Source organism: Phyllostomus hastatus, unplaced genomic scaffold, assembly GCF_019186645.2.
Source record: "Phyllostomus hastatus isolate PE091 unplaced genomic scaffold, TTU_PhHast_1.1 phas_scaffold_93, whole genome shotgun sequence".
Lineage (NCBI taxonomy): Eukaryota > Metazoa > Chordata > Mammalia > Chiroptera > Phyllostomidae > Phyllostomus > Phyllostomus hastatus.
Genome location: NW_025334042.1, coordinates 22882361 through 22905972, shown reverse-complemented (window position 1 = coordinate 22905972; position 23612 = coordinate 22882361). Strand labels below are relative to the sequence as shown.

Below are 23612 nucleotides of genomic sequence, written 5' to 3'. Positions count from 1 at the left end.
TGTCCTGTATACCAAAAGGTTGTGGGTTTGGTCCCCAGTTGGGCCACATTTGGGAGGCAACAGATCAATGTTCCTCTTAGAGTATTTCTTTTCCCTTCCTCTAAAAATTAATAAACATACCCTCAGGTGAAGATTTTTTTTTTTAACTTCTGGGGTGCTAATTCCCTGGCCTTCCACTTCCCCTCCCCTATCCCAGAAGTGTTCATGGGCCTGTTCACAGAACAATCTTGAGTAATGGGTTGCTGCTAGTGGTTTGTAGATCACACACAGCTGCACAAGTCATGTTTCTCCAGTGCATAAAGTATACTAAGTACTAGACAAGAAAGCAGTAGAAACCACAAACTGAAAGAGCATATTGCAGGACCTATACAAGGTCCCAGGAATTCACCCCATGGGTCTTCTAAGTTACTTTCAACCATTCTGTGAATGTATATATTTAAACTAAAGCCAAAGTGATGGTGTAAATTAGCCATTTTCAACCAGTATGCTGCAAAAATTTTCAAAATGTCCAATACCTATTTAGTCAGGGGCACTGACCTTTACCCTTAGGTTGTCAAAAAAAAAAAAAAAAAAAAGGCAACAGCCAGCATAGTAGCCAACCAGTGTCAATGACTCCAAATTATACTTTTTTTTAATCAGACCAGCAAGAATGTATTTCCTGGTGTGCTGCAGAATTTGTCATTGTGTTATGAGATGAAAAAGGTTGAAAATCATTGGTTTAACTATATATAAACTTCTCTGTTCCTCAGTTTGGCTCTTACTGGGGGTAATCTTTTGGTGTTCTTGTTATAATGCATCACGATAGGCAACTTCTAGCATAGGTAACTTAACCCCACCCTTAGATTCATCAAAAAGATCTTGAAAATCTATACCTATCTCTGTGATCCAGCATCAGACCCAACATCTCTGGGAGGCTTTTTTTTTTTTAAGATTTTATTTATTTTTAAAAAGAGGGGGAGGGATAGAGAGGGAAATACCCATGTATGGTTGCTTCTCATGTGCCCCCTTACCAGGAATCTGGCCCACAACCCATGCATGTTCCCCGACTGGGAATTGAACTGGCAACCCTTTGGTTCACAGGATGGCGCTCAATTCACTGAGCCACACCAGCCAGGGCTGGGAGTTTTATTCTTATGTTTATGTATATATATTCCCAGACCTGGAGAATTTTTAAATGACAATCAGACATGGCAAGATGGACACGGGAGTGGGAGTAAGAGCAGGGAGCACCAAGGACAGGCAGGCTTTAATAAGGCCCCACCCCTTTCCCTTTACTCCTAACACGTCTTTATCTTATCCTGCAAACCAAACCCCAACTAAGTTACTAAAAATGTATTTACTTCTTGGGATCGAAACCTGTCTTGCCCTATTTTCTCTTTCCCATCAGAAACAGCTTAGGACCCCCCAAATACAAGCCAAACATTCAATCAAGTGATTGTTTTATATTTTCATAACATTTTAACATTTAATAGAAACTATATACAATAACTTTTTATGGTATTTTACATAAGATAGTCACCACAGAAATTTACATAGGTCAGAAGCAAGATGGATGGTTAAGGAGGGCCCAGTCCTATGGGCTATTTTCTGTGGGGGGAAGGGGATCAGATCACCCAATTAGGTGAGAGGTGAGAAAAAGCTAAAACACAAGCTGTCAGATAGCAGTAACCAGATATTGTGCCCATCAACATCCGAAGAGTACACAGCTCCCACCTGAACACCCATCTGGGTTTATTCCAAGACTCAGGAAATCCCCTTACAAAGATAGCTTTATCCCGTAAGCAGAGTTCCAAATATTCACTCATCCCAGCAACTCGGACAGCGTTCTCCTGTCTCTCTCTTCCTTGCCCAGAGTGGGAAGACACCCACAACTTTTAGACACTACTGGTCCCTTCTGCAAAAATGTAGTGGCTATTTGACTATAGTAGGAAATAACCCATAAGAAAAACAAACTAGTCTGGGTTGTCCTTTAGAGAGAGAGATGGTCGGAAATACTTATTTAAAAAATGAGATATTCAAATCCTCCAAAGTCAAATGGTTCCCAAAACCAACTATCAGCTGATAGAAGTGTGCTCTGGCTTCCCATTTGCAGTAGCCACTCCACTTTGAGGCAATGGTGCAGAGGCTTTCTCAGAATTTCGAGATCCTTGTGACCTGCACCCATCTCCAGCCATCTGCATCTGGCCCTGTTAAAAGAAAGTCACTTTGGTTATAAATGCATTTATTGTGATCTGAAGCATGAATCTGACTTAATAATGTCCATGTATCGGAGCAACAAGGACAAGACAGTAGAAATAAAATAACTGTGGGCAGCTGTTCTTCCCCATACTAACTGTCCCTGACTCTTAAAGTCAGAAGTCATTACTTGAAGCATTCCTGAGGCTCTCCCAGTGGGAGGGAGAGCTGTGGGTTGTCTCTTCCCAATGAAAACAGCCATTCTGTGCTCATTTTCCAGAACCAACGGATCACAGGAAGATAGTCCTTTGGGCCTCTGCTTGAAACCGACAGCTATAGTGTAACTGCTGGTCTTCAGTCAGGGCCATTCAAATCCCTCCCAAGGCTCAGAGAAAGAAACCAAATCACATTACCTATCCTTACCCTATGATGAAAATAATCCCAGAGCTAACCTTTCCCTTAAAAGGAACAATTTACCTATATTCTTTGTCTAGTTAACTAAATAAATTTGGGTCCTGCTCTCCGAGATACGAGAAGCAGGGGTTCTCTCTGGTGACCTGCCATCCAGGGCACCTTTACAGCCTCTGTGTGTGACAACCACACTCACTCCCTGGAGTGCACACTGCTGGCTGCGTGACTACATGAGGGAAGCCTGGCTGGGGTTGTTCTTCACTTGCCAAAATATCCACGGGAACTTCAACAGTGTCTTTGACTGAATGATCTTCAAGGGTGAGTGAAGGATCAAAAAGCAAGGGTGAAGGAGGACACTGCATACTGTCACCCACAACATCCAAGTCCTAGGAAAAGAAAGAGAAAAGCCTATCAGCAATACCAAAGGCACCAATCAGCTAAAGTTGGCATATGTTTCAGCAAACTACAAAGCAATTTTCCCATACTTCCCTTACCCCTTGCCTACCCTGAATAAAACTTTCCCTTAATGTCCAGAAAATGGGATAAGATCCAAAAGCACTAAGACTTTTCTCTTGCTGCCACATACAAAGCACAGACAACCATAGTAGCTTTAAAAAGCATATTTTTTCAATCAGCAAAATTGCAAAGTAAACGACTGCCTTAAAATACTAGACAATATGAGATTGCTTGATTAATGTCTTACGAGCCACAAAGCAAGCCAGTAAGCAAAAGTGGGAAAAGGAGAGAAAAAAGAAATGAAGGACAAAAAACTCAGTCCCTCTTAATGGCTACAAAATACTGTTTTGGTTAAGTCCCTATACCCACAGAGCAAGTTCCTGATTCTTAAACTTTGAACATAGTTCAATTGCTGTTTAAAAAAAAAAAAAAAAAAAGCCGTGATATTCTATAGGCTGTTTCCTCTAACTGAATTGGGCATTCCCACTGGGGTCCTGAATGGCCAACAGACAGCAGGAAGACATTGCTCTTGGCTCCTGTTTGAAACCAACAACTACGATAAACCACTGGTCTTGATTCAGGGCCTGAAGCACTGCAAAGGCTCTGAAGATGTGTAGGAGACTTTCATGTCACCACTTTCTAAGAGGCTTCTCTTAAACTCTCCTGCCTAAGAGTGAAAACTACCCAAGGGCTTGTACTTCCCTAGGTACAATCTGCTTTATAGAGGCTCCATGTTTCCAGTAATCTAATTTCATAAGAAGCTCCCCTAGCTCACTTAGTTTATGCTTTTAAATAAGTCTTAGAGTTTCAAACCCTTTCTTTGGTGTGCAAATCACCAGAAACAGGAATCACATCTTCAAAAGAATTAAGGTTTAAAAAAAAAAAAATTTAAGTAGAGAATATTGGACTTAAAGCTGCTCAATTTAAGCAGAAACACAGGGAAAGGGATACAGTCAGCTATATAACTACCTAATGTTCATCTCAGGTGTGTACTGTTCAGAAACTTCTGTAATATCCACAGAAACCAATGTTCTCACATGGTTAAGACAGTTAACTATTTTCCTCAATGTTTTTACTATGCACAATTATGATATAAGTAACTTGGAATTTAAAAGAACCCATTTAAGTGGTGAGGCAAAAGGTTTTGAAATCTCAAGATGATAATGGCTTGGAAATGTTTTCAAAGACAGACACTGAAAAGCCTTTTCTTACACATTCAGTGTTGTCTGTTACAAGAATTAAAATTGGGGAAAGGGCTCCAGCTGGCATAGCTAAGTGGACTGAGAGCGGGCTGCGAACCAAAGTGTCGCAGGTTTGATTCCCAGTCAGGGTACATGCCTGGGCTGCAGGCCATGACCCCCAGCAACCGCACATTGATGTTTCTCTCTCTCTCTCTATCTCCCTCCCTTCCCTCTCTAAAAATATATGAACAAAATCTTAAAAAAAAACATTAAAAAATTGGGAAAAGGATCCTAAAATAAGAGAGGAAAAAACAATCAGCAGAAATGCTTACCACAACTGGAATGTTTAGAGACACAAGGATCAAAACATTTTAAGAAAATCCATTTTTCTTCTGCTCTCAAAACCTCACTCACACACAAATAAAGCAAGCTCACAGTAATACAATTAAGTTAGTAGGTTGTTACTTGCCAAACACCCTTGAATCAAAGCACAGAAAACAGACAAATGTAATATCTAGAATGAGAAGCTGAATTTTTACACATATTAATAGCTCATAACTGTCCCTCCCATGAGTAAAGTTACTAACAAGTTATAGAAATGATACTAAAATACACATAACAAAATTGCTTAGTGAAATTCATATAATTAAGAAATCGTTTCTTCCCCAGCAAAATTTTATACTAATATATAATGAATTTGTAGAAAGACAAAAATCCTTTTCTAAAACTGAATTTTGTCTCATCATTTTCTGGAGAACTTTTACCTCCAAAGATTAAGAATAAAACTACTTTTTAATAAGCTATGTAGTTTATCAAAAGTACATTAACATGAACAATATAGATTGCCAATTACAGATAGCTCATTGTTTATCATTTTTACCTCTAACAAAGGTTCACCTTAAAAACCCACTAGATTCTCAAAGTAAGGTTTTTTCCTCATACATTCTTTTAGAAATCCATGCCCAAAATAAAGATTAAAAAATTTGATAACATAGATATTTAAATATTTTTTTTTAATTAGGAGCCCTAAAATGTCAGGTTTTGCCTATGGTCACAACTTACAATCACTAATATTTTGTGTAAATATTCTCCAAAGAGCAAATACAGTCTTCAAACATATTGGAACAGTCACATTTTCTTACCTCTAGATTATCAAAGGTTTGAGAAAGAAAACATCATTTAAAACATGGGGAAAACAGGTGAAAGGGGAAAAGCAAATGGTCCAAACAGAAATGGTTCTGGACCTGACCAGGTGACATAACATTAATAATCTAGTACCTCTATGTAAAACACATGCTAATTTTTACATATGTACATTAATATTTGAAGAGAATTTGGTGATGTGGTGGCTATTTTTTACACCCTATAAAGCTTCTTGTGTTACTAAGTTTTTTTTTGTTTTGTTTTTTTTTAAATTTTAGACTTTATTTATTTATTTTTAGAGAGGGAAGGGAGGGAGAAAGAGAGAGAGAGAGAAACATCAATGTGCGGTTGCTGGGGGTTATAGCCTGCAACCCAGGCATGCACCCTGACTGGGAATCGAACCTGCGACACTTTGGTTCGCAGCTCGCGCTCAATCCACTGAGCTACACCAGCCAGGGCTGTGTTACTAAGTTTTAAAAATAAAGGCGCCCCTCTGGGTTTTCTTCACGTGGAAAATGAAGAAAGTGGACAAAAACCTGTCCTCAATCGGGGGTGACCTGTTCATTCCCTCTCTTCAATGTAATCTCAGTGGATGTTTGGGAAACGCTGGAGTATATAACCTCTAAAGTCTTTTTCTAGTTCTCACAGTCTATGAATCTGTGTGAAAGAAACTTTTAAAACAGTGACTATAATCAGGATAACAAAAATTTTATTATGAATGAATAAAAATCACAAGTTTATTATACTTGTACACTGTATATCACCCCCAAAAGGGAGCGGAAATCATGAAAAAAATGACCATCAGTTTATTCTTAATGCCTTGTTTTCAGATATTACCCTAGCCTAGTGCATCTTTTTCAGCACATCATGAGGCCACCCGAACCTTGCTTCTATCCTTGGCAAACAATCTTGCAACCTACATGGAATTTTCCATTTAGATTTGTCCCCTTAAACATATCATAGTAATATATGATACCTTTACTATGAAATGCAAAAGACTTATTTTCAGAATAATGAAGACCTTTATCCAGAAGATTAAGCAAAGTGCCAAGACAGAGATGCAATGTCAACTGATCCCTAGGCAAGTAGTAGGGTAGTGCCAATTAGGGAAACAAAATCTGAGCTGGTTTATGGGCTGGTACCAATGGGAAGAACAAACTTCTGAGAAAGGCAGAGTAGTGTACATACTTAGAAGGCTATAAAAGTAAATACTCAGGGAGATCAATGTTGTTCTAGTCCTTCACAACAGATTATGTAATAACATATCAAAACTGAAAATCGGTAACCAGGGCTGGTGTGGCTCAGTGGATTGAGTGCTGGCCTGCAAACCAAAGGGTCGCCAGTTCAATTCCCCGTCAGGGTACATGCCTGGGTTGTGGGTGAGGTCCCAAGAAGGGGGTGTGCAAGAGGCAACCACACCTTAATGTTTCTCTCCCTCTTTCCCTCCTTTCCTCTCCTCTAAAATAAATAAAATCTTAAAACAAAAACAAAAACAGTAACCAGAGGTAAGTTTAGAGTAATTTATCTGGGACACACATTAATCTGAATATGAAACCACTTACTATAGAGCCAAAACACAAATTTACACTGTCAAGAGTAGAGAGAGATATCAGAACTTGTTGGTTATTAGTAAGATTCTGGTGAATCACTCACCTTGTGGATGAGTACCGAATTTTCTGGCTACACCAAATCCAACCATAATCTTGACTTTCCAACTTCCCTTAGTTTAGAGTTTCGCTTATCATTTTCTCAGAAAAACTTCTGCCAATTTAAGCTGTCTCTAAATGAATATGCTAACATACACATACAACCATGTATATATCATTTCAAAAACCTTATCAACTCTCCTGACCACAAAAGACTAACCTATTCTTACCATTAATAAATAGGGCCTTGCCTCAAGGGCCAACCAGAGCAGAGCTTCTCTAACTTACATCACTGAACTCCAGAGGTAAACTCTCAGTGGGCTGAAGCTCAGCAGCACTCAAGTACAGATCCATGGGGCCGGCTTCCAGATCGTCTGGCACAGACAGTACCTGCTCGGGCTTATACATCTGGGGAGGCAACTGGAAATGCAGTGGGCAGCAGGGATCCTCAGAGAGGCTTACAGGAACTGGTTTGTTGCAGGGTACCTCTTCAGACCCCTGGCAGCATTTGAAGAGAACCTGATTCATGTCCTGACAAATATCTGTAGAAAAATGGTCAAGGGAAATAAAATGGATCTACGGGAGGTACAAAACAGAGGAGGTGTCTGCCATGAAAACTCAAAGTCTGGACTACACAAGATAACTGGTTACATTTGATACAGAACCAAATGCAGTTAGCAATTTTTCTAATTCTAAATCTACCAGTAATTTAAAACTAGCCCCAAACCTCCATTTCAAAACCCTAGTCATTTAAACTAGAGACATTAATCTTGTTCTCTTTATAAGGTCAAACACAAAACATCTGAAAATACAGTGCTAAGCAAAGAGTAACAATCCTAGGAACCTACACTTATTCAGAAGAAACATGTCAAGAAAAATACAAATAGCTTACAGAGTCCTTTACCAACGCCTTCTAAGAGTCAAGAGATACAAAGTTGTCTGTGCTCCATTAGGCAGACTGGCAAAAAGTTTGCAAAATCTCTTTGAACCTTGTTTCCAAAATGTTTATTTACATGATAAATTTGCTTAAAGCAGCAGAGGACTAGGGAAAATGAAAGCTCTAGTAATAGTGACTGGCTATCATATCCTGAAAGGAAGTAAAAATATATTTCTCCACCCTTTTTTGGGGAGGGATGTTAGTACAGGGGAGTCTCCTGTTATTATCCCAAAGAGGAAGGGAAGAAGATAATTTTGCTTATGAAAGCCCATGGAACGAAAGTACTCCAGGAATGTTCCAGCGCTAACACGACAGCCAATGCTAAGGCTAGAAGCGGAAAAGGGCTATTATTTCCAAGTTGACAAGAAGCTCTGTAAGATAAATCAAAATTGAAATCATGATTAGATAAAATAATAAAACTCCAAGTTACTCTACAAAGCACATTTTACTGAAGTGTTACCATTTCTAAAACTCCTGACTGCAAGGTTATTTTCCTATTATTTCAAATTTAGGCTTATTTTGAAATAAGAAAGCACAACTGTCTATAAACTGATTGTATCCAGGATTATTGATTGTCACCTGTAATTGAAAAATAAATTTTAAAAAATAAAATTATCCAGTTAGGATGGAGGCATAGGTAGAAACCCTTTGCTTCCTCACACAACCAAAAGGAGGATAATGACCAATCTAAAAACAATAAACAACCAGAAGTGCCAGAAAATCAAACTGCATGGAACTCTGACAACAAAGGAATTAAAGAAACATTCACCCAGACCAATAGAGGAAGAAGGTAGTAAGGAGACAGTCAGCCCAGTAAGCAGAGAAGACCCGCGGAAAGGTGGAGGACCATGAGGACCATGAGGACCATGAGGGCCTGCGGGCCGGGCTGGCTAAGAGGCCCTGCGGCAAGGCAGCGGATGGAATGGGAAACTAAGACTCAAAACTAAATATAAACTACAGTAGGGGCTGCCATGGTGGGAGAAACTCCCATTCTCACAGGGAGTTCGGTGGAAAGTGGGGCTAGAGCTGAGCAAGGGAGTAGCACTGTTCCCTCTCTGTCCCGTCCCCCACAGGCAGTGCCACAGGGCAGCTAGCAGGGCTGCCCCACCCCCTTACAACATAACAGGCTATCAAGACAAAGAAATGGGACCCAAATGAAACAACAGATCAAAACTCCAGAGAAAGAGCTAAGCGACAAGAGGATAGCCAATCTATCTGATGCAAAAAGATTCAAATTTAAAACACTGGTAATCAAGATGCTCACAGAACTGACTGAGCTTGGTTGAAAAATTGAGGAACAAATGAAGGCTACCCAAAGTGAAATAAAGCCAAATATCCAGGGAACCAACACCGATGGGAAAGAAACCAGAGTCAAATCAAAAATTTGGAACAAAAGGAAGAAATAAACTTCCAACTGGAAGAGAATGAAGAAGAATTCAAAAAAAATGAGGAGAGGCTTAGGAACCTGTGGAACAACTTTAAACATTCCAATACCCAAATCATAGAGGTGCCAGAAGGTAAGGAAAAAGAAGTTGAAAACTTACTTGAAAGAATAATGAAGGAAAACTTCCCCAATCTGGCAAAGGAAATAGACTTCCAGGAAGTCCAGGAAGCCCAGAGAGGCCCAAAGAAACTAGACCCAAAGAGGAATACACCAAGACACATCATCACTAAGTTACCCAAGATTAAAGAGAAGGAGAGAATCTTAAAAGCAGCAATCAGGAAAGCTGAGTGTTACTTACAAAGGAGTTCCCATAAGGCTATCAGCTGATTTCTCAAAAGAAATCTTACAGGCAAGAAGGGGCTGGAAAGGAGTTTTTGAAGTCATGAAAGGCAAGGACCTAGATTACTCTATTCAGCAAAGCTGTCATTAGAATGGAAGGACAGATAAAGTGCTTCCCAGATAAGGTCAAGTTAAAGGAGTTCATCATCACCAAGCCCTTATTATATGAAATGTTAAAGGGACTTATCTAAGAAATTGAAGATCAAACATTATGAATAGCAAAATGACAACAAACACAACTATCAACAACTGAAAAAAAAAAGAAACAATGAAAACAAAACTAAGCAAACAACTAGAACAGGAACTGAATCAGAGAAATGGACATCACAGGGAGGGTTTTCAGTGGGAAAGATGAGGGGAAGAATGGGGTGAAGGTACAGGGAATAAGAAGCATAATTAGTGGGCATAAAATAGATGGGGAGAGGTTAAGAATGGTATAGGAAACAGAATTCAAAGAACTTACAGGTACAACCCATGGACATGAACTAAGGGGGGATGCTGGAGGGCTGGGGGCTGCAGTGCAGAGGGGGAATAAAGGGAGAGAAATTGGGACAAATGTAATAGCACAATCAATAAAATATACTTAAAAATAAAACAAAATAAAATTATAAGGTAATTTTTAAAAATCTAATTAACACATTTTAATTTTTAAACCACATAAAAATTCTTGAATAAAGCCATTTCTTTCAATCCATTATTCTAAGACAGGGCTTCACAAACTTGGCACAACTAATGACATTGGCTGCCCTATGCACTGCAGAGTGTTCAGCAGCATTCTGGCATCTACCCACTAGATGTCAGTAGCATCCCTATTCAAGTTATCACAAGCAAAAATGTCTGCACATTGCTAAATGGGACAAATGAGCCCAGATGAGAATCTACTCTAAAGGAAGAATAAATAGTACAAAATAAAGAAATACTTGTTGAATGGAAATGATGGAATGAACATATGAATCCAATGAGAACACAGTTTCTATGTGCTAAAAAAGCCCAATCTTAAATTACTAGTATTTAAAAATGTTAATCCATTAAAATTAAATGTTTTAATCAAAATTTTTTTCATGGAACTTAAAAGACTTTCACAAGCCTCTTATTTAATACCACATATCCTGGAAAACCTTCCCCTCATCCTCTCCACCCCCTTTCCTTTTAGATGGGGACAACAGAGGAGAGAAGGGAATGGCTGACCTACACCTAGTCTGTGGCCTTCACTGTCAGTCCAGTGCTGTCTCCGTTAGACCACAGCAAAGAGTTAACAGGTCACCAATGGCAGTTGCATCTTCCTCTGGGATAAGGACTTAAGGAAGGGTAAGTGACTTAAGCAACTATGGAGTGGAAAAGAAAAGAGCATAAAAGAAAAAATATTTCCTTCCTCTTTTCAAACATCTCATTTTCAACTTTGCTTTTTAAAATATTAATATTCTAATAAACTGTTGAGTATAGTACTGTAAGAAGTCTAAAATACTCCTTAATACCTGTAAATTGGGTTTTTTCTTTTGTCTTATAAAGTAATCCAAACCCACTGAAGAAAACCCGAGTACAAAGCAGAGGGGAAAAGGGCATTCATAAACCCACCTTCCAAAAACAGTCACATTTCTATTATACTCCCTCCCGCTAATTTAGTTCCATGTAGTTAAAACATACTTTACAGAATCCCATACCCTATTTTTGTTATTATCAAATGTTTCCCATGTCATTCATAAATTGTTAAATGTTTAATAATATGCTGTATCATAATTTTCCTCTTCTCCATCTCTAAAAATTTTAAGACAGCCTCCAATTAGAGAAATTTTATGTAATACTGATCTGCATTTAATTATCTCCTTCAAATAAATTCTCGGATGTTATCATATTAAAGAATCTGAGTATTATCAAATTGTTTTATAAAAAGCCTATAGTTTATATTCCTACTGGCAGCATTTAGAGGGCCCATTTCACCATGCTGTCACCAACTTCTGAAATTGACTCTTATTAAATATCATATATAAGTATCAAATTTATAGATTAAAACACTTGTTTTATTTCCTATTTCACTGACTTAAAATAATGATAAGCACTATTCAACTATCAGCCATTTCTATTTTTCAATCTGTCCAAAGATAGCCTTTGCCCAATTACATTTTGGGCAATTTGAGTTTTTAATTACTTTGCACAAGCATTTTATATAAGGACAATAATCTCTTAAGCCGACATTTGTTGTAATAACAAATAAATTGGTAATATATTTGATCAAAATAGAAAAAATAAGTTTCCCTTTCAAAAAACCAAGGGAAGGTTCTCCTCTTTCTATTGAAAAAAAAAAAAAATACTTTTTACTTTCCAAATGTTTTATCCCTTGCCAGGTAAATGAAATCCAGCAACACTTATGCCTTTCATATAATAAAGATCATACTGAACAAAGGCTTTTAGAGTGAAAAGTAACTTCCTTAAACAATGTCCAAATAAAGATGTACTTTCAAGCCCTGGCTGGCGTAGCTCAGTGGATTGAGCGCGGGCTGGGAACCAAAGTGTCCCAGGTTCAATTCCCAGCCAGGGTACACTCCTGGGTTGCAGGCCATAACCCCCAGCAACCACAAATTGATGTTTCTCTCTCTATCTCCCTCCCTTCCCTCTCTAAAAGTAAATATAAATAAATAAAATCTTAAAAAAAAATGTACTTTCACCCTACAATAAACAGTTCAAAAAGTTTTGTGGCCTGATAGCAGGTGCAATCCCAAAACACAATCAAAAGACGCTATGATGGTTCAAAGGCAAATTAACTAGAGGGTAATCATCCCATTTTTGTAAATAGGAAGTTTCCAATTTAAATGAAGTCTAAAAATACAAGTTAGGGTTCTGACCATATAAAAGGGTAATACTCAAAGGAAGCTCACAGTTCAGAATTGTCCTGTTGTTATTGGTAGAAAACTCACAGTAACTTTTTTTTGTAATAACTGAACTTAACAGTATTATAATTCTAACAAAACAGGTTAAATCAGGGACCTCTGTATTTTGGAATCCCAGTATTAACTGCCTACAAATAAATGCTAGCCCACGTCTATCACCAATGACCCAGATGTTTCTTTCCAATGAATTGACCATTACATTTCCTAAGTTCTGAAATGGCCAACAGACCATAGAAAGACAATGCTTTAGGCTCCTGCTTGAAGCCAGCAGCTTCAGCCAACTGCTGGCCTTGATTCAGGGCCAAAGGAAAACAAAATCCTTACATTTCGCAAACTATCAGTTTCCCACCAGCCTTCAGTCTAGCCAGCAAACTGAACAGAGTAAAAAGATACGGGTAAGGCAGTGTCTGGTCATTGGAAGAGACTGATTAGAACAACGAACATCATCCACAAAGGCCAAGCACCTCTGACTGGAACGAGTGGTATGGGCCTAAAATGGAAAAAAACAGGTAAGTAAAAAAAAAACAAAAACAAGCAAATAAACAATAAAAAAAAAATAAAACAAACCCAACCAACCCACATAAGAACATACAACCAATTATCTGAGAATATTTAGCTGTAATATATAAGAAAGGAACATCTTTAAAAGCTAGAAAATTCAGCATTTAAATTCATTCACCAACACTATATAAAAGGAAAAAATTTTTAATCAAAAATTTAAAATTGACAAACAAAATCAACCCTAATTTGATTTTTACTTCTCCTTATTATGAAAATGTGATATAGACTAATGGTTTTAAACTAGTTTGCTTATCTATTAGCAGAACCCTTTCCAAATTTTAATCTTATGTGGAATCTCAAAAACATAAAAATGAAATGACTCTTAAGGGCGTAAGAAACAAATTGAACAGTGATCATGAATTCCTCTTCCTATCAAGCCTTACTCTGCCACATTCATTGCTCCTATTATTCTGCCTATCTTCCTGCCCTCTAAAACAAGGTTCCCAAGGAACTTGGGCTTAACCTGTGCCTATCTATGAACTGATTTTCTGAACCAAAGAACTGAGAACTCTATGGCAGCCCCTCAATTTGCAGATGAGAACAGAGGCCCAGAGAGATTATCAGTGCAGGCACAGAACTGGTCAGAAGGAACTGAGATTAGAACCCAGGTCTCCAGACTTCCAAATAGGGTTCTTTTCAATATATACCCCCGTCCAGTAAGTCAGAGCCGAGACTGTCCAACAGTGCTTGGATGATTACCCAACTTTTAAAGCAAATGTATACACCTTAGATGTATATACACAAATTACCTGTTGGGCAGCACCATCCGTGGCCAGCATTCTACGTTCCTTCAGCTGCCTATGTAGTAAGGCTTCCACTCCATAGCGCTGACGATACCTCCTAAGACATTTTAGACGCTTTAAGTTCTCTCGTTCTTTGGCTAAAAGTCCCTCTGGGCCAGTCAAGAGACTATTACCTAGAGAGACACAAGGGTCAAGATGTTATCTGCCAAGCAACCAATTAAAGGCTCATCTCCAAAATAACAAGAAGTAAACAGAAAAATCTTGGGCCATAAGATAGGCAGTTTCATCAAAAGCAAACTCTCCTCCACTACAGATACCAACACAGAGCTATAACTCTAACTACTACCCACATGCAGGTACACGTTGGACCTACAATAGGTTGTTGGAACTAGCATAAAACTTACCTAGAGCTTCGTGTTCCACTTTGCGATTATGTAAGTAACGTCGCTTCTTTTCTTTGAGCAGATGCTGAAGTCGTTTAAACTGATCAATGTATAACGACTGTAAGCGAATTAGTTTCTCACGCATGATCAGGGCCACTTCTTCAGCTGTGTAGACACCAGCATGCCTGGAATAAATAGAAAATTCAGCAAAGCATAAGAGAAAACAGTAATAAGACCGAAGCTTAAAAAGAGAAAAGGGTAAATATTAGACATTATTTAAAAAGCAATCAACTGTTGAGGCAATCACCTTATTAAAAGCAATTTTTTCACACATTTTACCAAATTGTTATAAAAAAAATCTCCAAGAATGAACATTATTAATTAATGTATGATATCACAATATGAGGAAGGAAAGAGGTTTCATTATTCTCCCCAGTTATTTGCATTATGTTTAAAAAGAAATATAGATATAGTACACTCAAAATTTTTACTCATCTACATCTTATTTCATCCAACACAGAAAAATCACTTATCTGTAAGGACAGAAATCACAGAAATCACTTATCTGCATGTGGGTTGGGGACTAGCCCGTTCAGTGTCTCCACCCCTTCTAGTCTCTATGTGATGTCTTCTTTAAAATTTTTTTATTGATTGATTTTTTTTACTTTTTATTTTTTAAAAGTTTATTTATTTTTAGAGAGAGGGGAAGGGAGGGAGAAAGAGAGGGAGAGAAACATCAATGTGTGGTTGTCTCTCACGTGGTCCCCACTGGGGACCTGGCCTGAAACCCAGGCATGTGCCCTGAGTGGGAATAAAACTGGTGACCCTTTGCATTATGTTTAAAAAGACATAATGTATTAAAATACATTAAGTTACATGCTACAATAAATTGAACAACCTAAAAGTGTTCAATTTATTGTAGCATGTAACTTAATGTATTTTAATTAAAGTACAAAAGATTAAAAAATTACACCATCTAATTTAAAAAATACGCCCCTATTTAAAAAAAATACATTCCTATATTGGAGCTTCCCTATGTGGACCCTCAAACACTGGCCACAATGGTTTGGCTAATCACTGTCCTCAGCTCATTTTCTGGATAACATTCTCAAAATATAGTACCCTGGGTTAAACCTAATTATCAAAACTCTTAGATGATCCACATAAACTTTATTAAATTTTGCTGCCAATTATAAGTTAATAGATCTTTTTTTAAAAGGCTATTCCAGTGGCTAATGAGGTTATAAAGAAACTCAAAACCAATAGTAACTACAAATTCAAAAGATTTTCGGTTCTATCTGTCCTTTGTGATCATTATATAACAGGAAAAGCAAGCCTACTATATACCCTAACCTGGTGTTTTCATATTTTAACTCAGAAAAATTGTTTCTGTTACTTAAAAAATAATACACACAAATTACACACTTAAATTTTAAGTCTGAAAATTATGCTTTCTTTAAAAATTAGCTGTTAAATCACTGAAACACACAGATAAATAAAATTATTAACTTTAGAACTGAATGCATAAGCTCTGCCACAATTTTTTCTTAATAGGAACCAATAATACCTGTGCATAAATATTGTATAACTATAAAGTACTCTGAAGTAAAAATAAGCCAAGAGAAATTAAGAACAGAAATATGAATAAAACCAGCAAATTACAGAAGTGATAAGACCCAAGGTTATCAGAAAATATGAAAAGGTCTTAAAACTAATGTCTAAATCAGGTGTCTATGTTAGGTCTTCAGGAAAATGAGATATGCTTGCATTAATTTGTCTGCCACCCTAAAATAGACAGGACTTAACCTAAGTGTCCAGTTTATTAAAATAAAATCAATTTCACTGTACCCTATCTGAAGAGAATTCAGCTAATGGTTTGAGAACTAGAATTTATAAATGGAAAGACACTACAATTAGAATTTACTACAAATCAAATAGGGAGATGAGGGGTGAGCACCCTGACTAATATGAATTCCTGGTGCATGTGACAAATGTGTCATATATTTAAATATGGATGTTTTAGACAGTCACAGCTAGTAGTACAATACTAAATCCCCTTACTCCAACATGCACAAATATAAGTCAAGGTTTTCTATTTTTTTTAATCCTCACCTGAGGATATATTTATTGATTTGAGAGAGAGAGAGAGAGAGAAACATCAGTGTGAGAGAGAAACATCAATCGACTGCCTCCTGTACATGCCCCAACAAGGGACTGAACCTGCAAATCTAGGTGTGTGCCCCAACCAGCAATCGAACCCGTAACATTTTAGTGTACGGGACATCACTCCAACTAAGCCACCCAGCCAGGGCAATGTAAGTTAAGGTTTTAATGTTAGAATTCATCCTCAAGAAATAAGCTTCCAGTCAAGATGGAGCTGGTAAATGTGGTACTCAGAACCTCCCACAAGCACATCAAAATTACAACTAAACTACAGAACAACCATCATTCAGAACCACCTAAAATCAGAAGCCTTGCAACTAAAGATATAAAGAAGTCACACAGAGGCCCTCACCAGGTAGCTCAAGTTGGTCAAAGTATCATCCCAACAGACCAAGTTGAGGGTTGGAACCTGGGTCAAAATTGACCGAGAGGTTCCTAAGCCTCTCCTCATTTTTTTTGGATTCTTGTTTCTTGTTTCAATCCTGGGTCAAGGCACATGCAGGATTCAACCAATAAATGCCTAAATAAGTAGAACAACAAATTAATGTTTCTCACTCTTTAAAAATCAGGCCTGGCTGGTATGGCTCAGTGGACTGAGTCTCGGGTTCCATTCCCAGTCTAGGGCACATGCCTGGGTTGCAGGCTAGGTCCCCAGTAGGGGGCGCACGATAGGCAACCACATATTGATGTTTCCCTCTCTCCTTCCCTTCACCCCTCTCTAAAAATAAATACATTATAAAAAATTAATCAATAGCCCTGGCTGGTACAACTCAGTGGATTGAGTGAGGGCTGCAAATCAAAGGGTCACCAGTTTTATTCCCACTCAGGGCACATGCCTGGGTTTCAGGCCAGGTCCCCAGTGGGGACCACGTGAGAGACAACCACACATTGATGTTTCTCTCCCTCTCTTTCTCCCTCCCTTCCCCTCTCTCTAAAAATAAATAAACTTTTAAAAAATAAAAAGTAAAAAAAATCAATCAATAAAAAAATTTTAAAGAAGACATCACATAGAGACTAGAAGGGGTGGAGACACTGAACGGGCTAGTCCCCAACCCACATGCAGCAGTTAAAAATCAGGAGGGATATCTCGGCCTCGGAGGTCTCCCTGAGGAGTGAAGGCACCAGCCTCACACCACATCCCCCAGCTCTGGGTGATCCACAGCCAGGAAGAGAAGTCCCCAGACCTTCCGAGGTAGAAATACTTATACCAGACAAAACAGACTTAAAAAGGCTATAACAAGAAATAAAGAAGGACAGAGCAATTCCACTTCCGGGTATTTATCTGAAGAAACCCAAAACACTAAATCATATATATGAAAGATTTTATACACACACACACATCTCCACATATTCACTGCAGCATTGTTTTACAATAGCCAAGATATGAAGCAACCAAAGTATCCATCAACAGATGAATGGGTACAGTAATAGCACATAACAATGAAATATGACTCAGCTATGAAAAACAAATCTTGCCATTTGCAACATGGATTGACTTAAGAGGGTATTGTGCTGAGTAAAGTTAAGTCATACAGAGAAAGGAAAATGCTGTATGATTTCACTTGTATGTGCATCTAAAAATCAAAATTAACAAAGCAGAACAGAAACAGACAGATGCATAGAACATTCTGACAACTGTCAGATGAGAAAGGGGATGGGCGAAAAAGGTGAAGAGATTAAGAAGTACAAACTGACACATGAACAAAACCAAGGGGTAGGGTGGAAGCAAGAGAGGGAGGTGGATTTGGAGGGGGTAGGGGGGTGGGGAGAAAGTACAGACAACTGTAACTGAACAACAATAAAATAATTTAAATTAAAAAAAAAAAAAAAGAAGTAGTACAGCCCTGGCTGGTGTAGCTCAGTGGATTGAGTGCCGGCCTGTGAACCAAAGGGTCCTGGTTTGGATTCCCAGACAGGGCACATGCCTGGGTTGCAGGCCAGGTCCCCAGTAGGGGGCATGCAAGAGGCAACCACACATTGGTGTTTCTCTCCATGGTGTTTCTCTCCCTTTCTCCCTCCCTTCCCCATTCTCTAAAAATAAATAAATAAAATCTTAAAAGGAAAAAAAAAGAAGTACAAATAGTCATGAGAATGTAAAGTACAGCATTAGGAATAGAGTTATAATACTGTAATGACTATGTATGGTGTCAGATGGGTACTAGGATTTATCTGTGTGATCACTTTGTAAGTTACAAGTACATATAAATGTCTAATCACTGGATTGTACTCCTAAAACTAATACAATAGTGTACATCAACTGTAATCAAAAACTAAAATAATTTTTTTAAAAGGAGTCCCCTTATATTCCATTAAATAGTGTCCTTACTGAAAGGCATTCTCCCAAATTTCTTTATTTTGGTAACAATGTAGACACAATAACCTGAAATGACCTTTACCAAAACAAGTTCTGGTTGCTTGCAAAGTCATATGATAAAACTTTTTTTTTCCCTCCCAAAAAGTGAAAGAAGCCCTGGCACCTGGCGTGTGGCTCAGTGGATTGAGTGACAGCCTGCGAACCAAAGGGTCACCAGTTCAATTCACAATCAGGGCACATGCCTGGATGCAGGACGGGTCCCTGGGACTAGTGAGAGGCAACCACACACTGCTGTTTCTCTCCCTTTCTTTCTCCCTCCCTTCCCTTCTCTCTAGAATAAACAAAATCTTTTAAAAAAGTGAAAAATATTTTAACAATTACTTTTAAGCTAAAACGTCACCAGTATTGGATGTTGCTGTAAATGAGCTTTTAAAGATCACTTTTTACAAACCAATTAAGTAAATGGTCACTCTGAGGGAACTCACATAAAGATATATACCGACAGGAGAGGGGGGCTATGCCAACAGTAACTCCAGTTAGAATACATCTCTAGTGACATGATCATTAATACAAATAATACCCTTTCTGAAATAAGCAAGTGACTATATATACTGTAAATCATCAATCATTCAAAAAGTGGCCTCAGTTATGACCAACACTGGCACCAAAGATGAACATTTTTAGTTAGAAGAATTTCATTAAACACTTGTATTAAATGTAAGAAGACAGTAATATGTAACCACATAAGTACGAACAGACATTTAACTCTATACACATTCCTAAAGATGCAAACTTTTTAAAAAATAATCTCACTAAAAATTAAAGAAAGCCTTGTATTTCATTGCCTAAGTAGCTGCACGTATTTAAGGTTTTATTTCCCCCTTTGGATGTTCCCTTTAGGAGGAACTGACATCAAGTACCTAGTAATTTTAATATTTATATATCTCATAATAACTTAACTCGTATTTGGTTTATATAGCAGTCTACTGTAAGTTAGGTTAGTGTGAATGTGTCCCCTAAAGACGAATTTTCTCTAGGTTACTGACAAAATTAAGTTTCCGGACTTTCCAAGCTAAGTGTGTACTGCGCCAGCAGTCACTTTGTGACCCCTCAAAGCAGCAAGTTTGGCATTTCTAGAAGCATAATGAAAAAACTTTTTAAAATACACTTGGTATAAAGTTACTACTGTGAGAGAATCTTGCTACAAATCAAACATTCCTTCTTGAACTACTTAGCTGACTGTCCACAAAAGTACTCCCCGAACTGCTGACTACGGAGATTACTCAAAAGACACAGATGAAATTACTCAGAAAATGTAACCCTAAATGACTTCTTATAAACCTCAGAGTCCAAGGTAATGAACAAAACTCTAAAAAAACTGAAGTTCAATACAATCTAATCTAGAAATTCATTACCTCTCCCACTACTTACATACTTCTACCTAAACTTTTGGTGAAAAGTGTTTAGAGACAGCAGTCAGAAAGGGAAAAAAAACCCCTAAACTAAACCCAAACCATGAGACAGAGAAACAGGAGACTTTGGAGTAGCAGTGCTTTAACGTTTCCGCAACTCCTAAGATGATCATGGGTTAGGTGAAGAGAGGAACCTTTTAGTAAGATATAATTAGGCTGATTACTCACTTCCTGGTTTCTAACTCAGTTTGTCTTTCTTAGGCATGAAACCAAAGGAAACTCCTGGCACATCTTTTTATTTTTCTTCAAAACAAACAAACAAAAAACACAAACATAAAATGTAACTGCAAAAATATAGCTATTCAAATAAAATCACCTTATTATTCCTGGGGTTTTAACCAAGAATGCATTCTCATCAACTTTTTCTTCCCGCCCTGGCTGGATGGCTCAGCTGGTTGGAGCATCACCCCATTCACTAAAAGAATGCGGGTTCGATTTCCAGTCAGGGCACATACCTAGGCTGAGGGTTCAGTCCCAAAGGGGGTGCATAGGGGAGGCAATTGATTGATGTTTCTCTGATAAAAAAAATCCTCTTATCTAACTGATGTAAGCATTTCTCAACCCACCTCCCACTCCTATGTCCAAGAAATTTCCTATTTTCTCCCCTATACTTTCTCAAGTATAAAATTTGACATCCAAAATTTTCCCAAATTACAAGATTTCTAAAAAAGAATCAACTCCTGCCTTGAAGCAAGACGGCAATAATTCATGACATTTTAATTTAGAGAAGCTGTTTCTGCTCACAAATAGCTAAGCTATCTTCAAACCTCTTAGGTTATTAATCTTTTAGTAGTATGCAACACTACATTCCACATACTAACTACATAAAATACTTAAAAGCCTTATGTGGAATTACAACTTACTTTAAGGGATCTTCTTGATCACTGTCTATGCTATCAGCTTCACTGTCAGGGTCACCTCTCCATGTCTGATCCACAGTAATGGGTTCCTGCTCCCCATCACTCCAGCTGTCTTCATCTGAGGCAAGGAAGGGAGAGCAGCCATTAAGACTTCCCACCTCTGTAACTCCACCACACAAAACTAGATTACTCAACACATCAACCCAAATCTTAAAAGTAAGTGAGTTAACCATGCCCTCAAAAGGACAGGAAGTCCAACTCAAAACTGTTTCCTGAAATTACCTTACCTAGCAAAGATAAGTATAAAAACAGCAATGGAGAAAATAGTCATAATAAACTCAGGAACATAAACCTAAGCACACACTACTTCAGAATTGGTGAACAACACAGCAATCCTGGAATCTCACCAAATCGATAATGAATTATTGTTATCAAGTACCATATACGTTCAAGGTACTGTGCTAAACCAAAATAAGTTTTTTGTTACCTTTCTTCCTCCTTTTTCATTCTAGGAGAAGATCCTTACCCAGAATTCGGCTGGCTTCACTGCGACTACTTTCTGGAGTCTGAGACCCCAGCTCTGTCTTAGCATATGAGCTCAGCTGGCACAAGAGAGTTTCACCCATAGGCCCTGGATTGTTCTTCTTCATTTGAGCATGAAGTGCCAGGGCATTTCTACGGGCATGTTCAGCACAGAAGGACACCCTATGGAGACAAAATATTAACATTTTATACTGAGTTTCTTTCTTGATAAAGTTCAATGATTTTCACATTCAGTGATCTTTAGATCATTTTTAGGAAATTAAAATGACCATTATCTTCATTTATAAATACTTAAAAGTCCAGTGAGGCAGAGTAATGTACTGGCCCAAGGTCAGCTCAACTATGGTTTTACTAAAGGGAAATGCTGGTAGCATAATCTAATGTTCTACCCATCGAACAAAAATTCCAACTATAAAAACGATGACACCTCACAACAAATCGAAGAGATCCACTTTCATCTTTCAAAATTGATTCTGGAAGGAAACTCTACATTTCATTTCAGTATCAATACAAAACAGGTAATATGATGTTGCACACAATTTTAAAATCAAAAGGGCATACACAAAATTACCTAGCCAAGTTATGTTTCCGCATGGATATTTGTACATAATGAAAGCCATTAAGTCTTTCCCAGAAAAATAAACACTTTGCATATTATTTAACAAGGTTCAGAAATGGCCAAAAGAGCAAGGGACGTCAGGGTTAAGAAAAATTTAGAATATCCCTTTACTTTAAAGATAAAGAAACGATCCAAAGAGATGATCCTGTCCTTCCGATTTTCACCGTTTCAATTTTTTTTACTTTCCAAGGATATATTCATAATCCCAATTTTACATGCAGGTAAACTAAAAACTCGGCAGCTACACCCAAGCACACATCATACCCCATTCCACTCTCTCTTTAAAATTACAAGTACAAACGACAAAAATATCTACACATATATACCCATCTTTCTTCTCAGGCTTTGGGGCAGCACAAGGGCATCTCTTCCCATTCTTCGTCGAAATATAACTACACTGCTTGAAGGGTGCATTCTTGTCTTCAAGGATATGCTTAATGCAAAACTCCTGCCCCTCCAGACGAGGTAGTGAGCAGGGACGATGAGTGAATGAACAAGAGAGGGGCTCCTGAGACCTAGGTACTGGGGTGATCCTCCCCCTATTGGTCGGCAAGACGTGGATCCGAATCCTGTTCATATCAAAACCTGCAGGATAACACAAAAGATCAAAAAGCCCTCACCCGTGCCAAAAATGCCTCCTCCACAATACCCAGGCAGACTGCGGGTAGTTTTTGAAGGACAGAGAGAAGTCACTCCCCGCATCCCGCCTCGGTCCAGGTCTCCCAGGCATTAGTGATTTTGCCTCACCTCCACTTCTCCCTCCAGGCCATCTGCCCACCCGGAACACCAACCACCACGCTAAAAGTAATATCGTAAGAACTTGCAATGAAGCAGCACGAGCAGGAAGCGTCAGCGCCGGCCCCACGCGGCAACAGCAACGCCGCAAAGCCGCGATTCGTCTCCGCCTCCCTGCAAGCCGCCTTTGTCCCGGCCCGCCTCAGAGCTCACTGCTTAGCCTAGCCATTCCTTAGCTGCCCGTGCAAGCGCCATTTTGTACTTAGGCTCTGGGCACCAGAGAATCTGGATCCTACGAGCCTATAGGAGAAAGACCCCGATGCTGACCGAGACAGCGTAGCAGCCCGAAGGGGGCAAAAGTGGTACGCAGCAGCCTCACAGCAGAGACGAAAACCAAGTACAGCTGCCTTCTTACCCGTGCCGCCTCCCCGCGCCACGCTGCTCACCCTTTCTGGCGCCGTCAGCCGCTTCTAACTAGGCCACGCTCCTTTCCGGGCTCCCAGCCGCCGATTGGCTACAGAGCCTGCGGGGCTGCGTCACCATTGGCTAAGGTCAACTACCTATCATGCCTGGGGGCGGGGCCCTGAGAAAATGTGCCGCAG

General features: G+C 38.7%; 1 protein-coding gene and 3 non-coding genes across 7 annotated transcripts; all 4 read right to left on the bottom strand.

Annotated features, from left to right (window-relative positions):
* Positions 1–1435: 1435 nt before the first annotated feature.
* On the bottom strand, positions 1436–23511 carry KANSL2 (KAT8 regulatory NSL complex subunit 2). 4 transcript variants are annotated; one of them, XM_045829927.1, is made up of 10 exons: positions 23457–23511; positions 22602–22860; positions 21640–21818; positions 21117–21231; positions 14326–14489; positions 13928–14094; positions 13011–13107; positions 7301–7554; positions 2853–2972; positions 1436–2186 (listed from the first exon to the last, which is right to left on the bottom strand). In XM_045829927.1, the coding sequence occupies exons 2-10, from the start codon at positions 22850–22852 to the stop codon at positions 2055–2057; spliced, it is 1479 nt and encodes a 492-aa protein (XP_045685883.1). In that variant the 5' UTR covers positions 22853–22860; positions 23457–23511; the 3' UTR covers positions 1436–2054. The 4 variants fall into 4 exon arrangements, with proteins under 4 accessions (XP_045685883.1, XP_045685882.1, XP_045685884.1 ...); XM_045829926.1 differs by having other exon boundaries at positions 23426–23492; XM_045829928.1 differs by lacking the exon at positions 23457–23511 and adding an exon at positions 23023–23394 and having other exon boundaries at positions 7403–7554.
* On the bottom strand, positions 2409–2543 carry LOC123813145. Its single transcript, XR_006784660.1, has one exon. It is a non-coding gene; the product is annotated as a small nucleolar RNA SNORA2/SNORA34 family (small nucleolar RNA).
* LOC123813144 lies at positions 3496–3629 on the bottom strand. The gene has a single exon (XR_006784659.1). It is a non-coding gene; the product is annotated as a small nucleolar RNA SNORA2/SNORA34 family (small nucleolar RNA).
* LOC123813143 lies at positions 12786–12922 on the bottom strand. Its single transcript, XR_006784658.1, has one exon. It is a non-coding gene; the product is annotated as a small nucleolar RNA SNORA2/SNORA34 family (small nucleolar RNA).
* Positions 23512–23612: the final 101 nt, after the last annotated feature.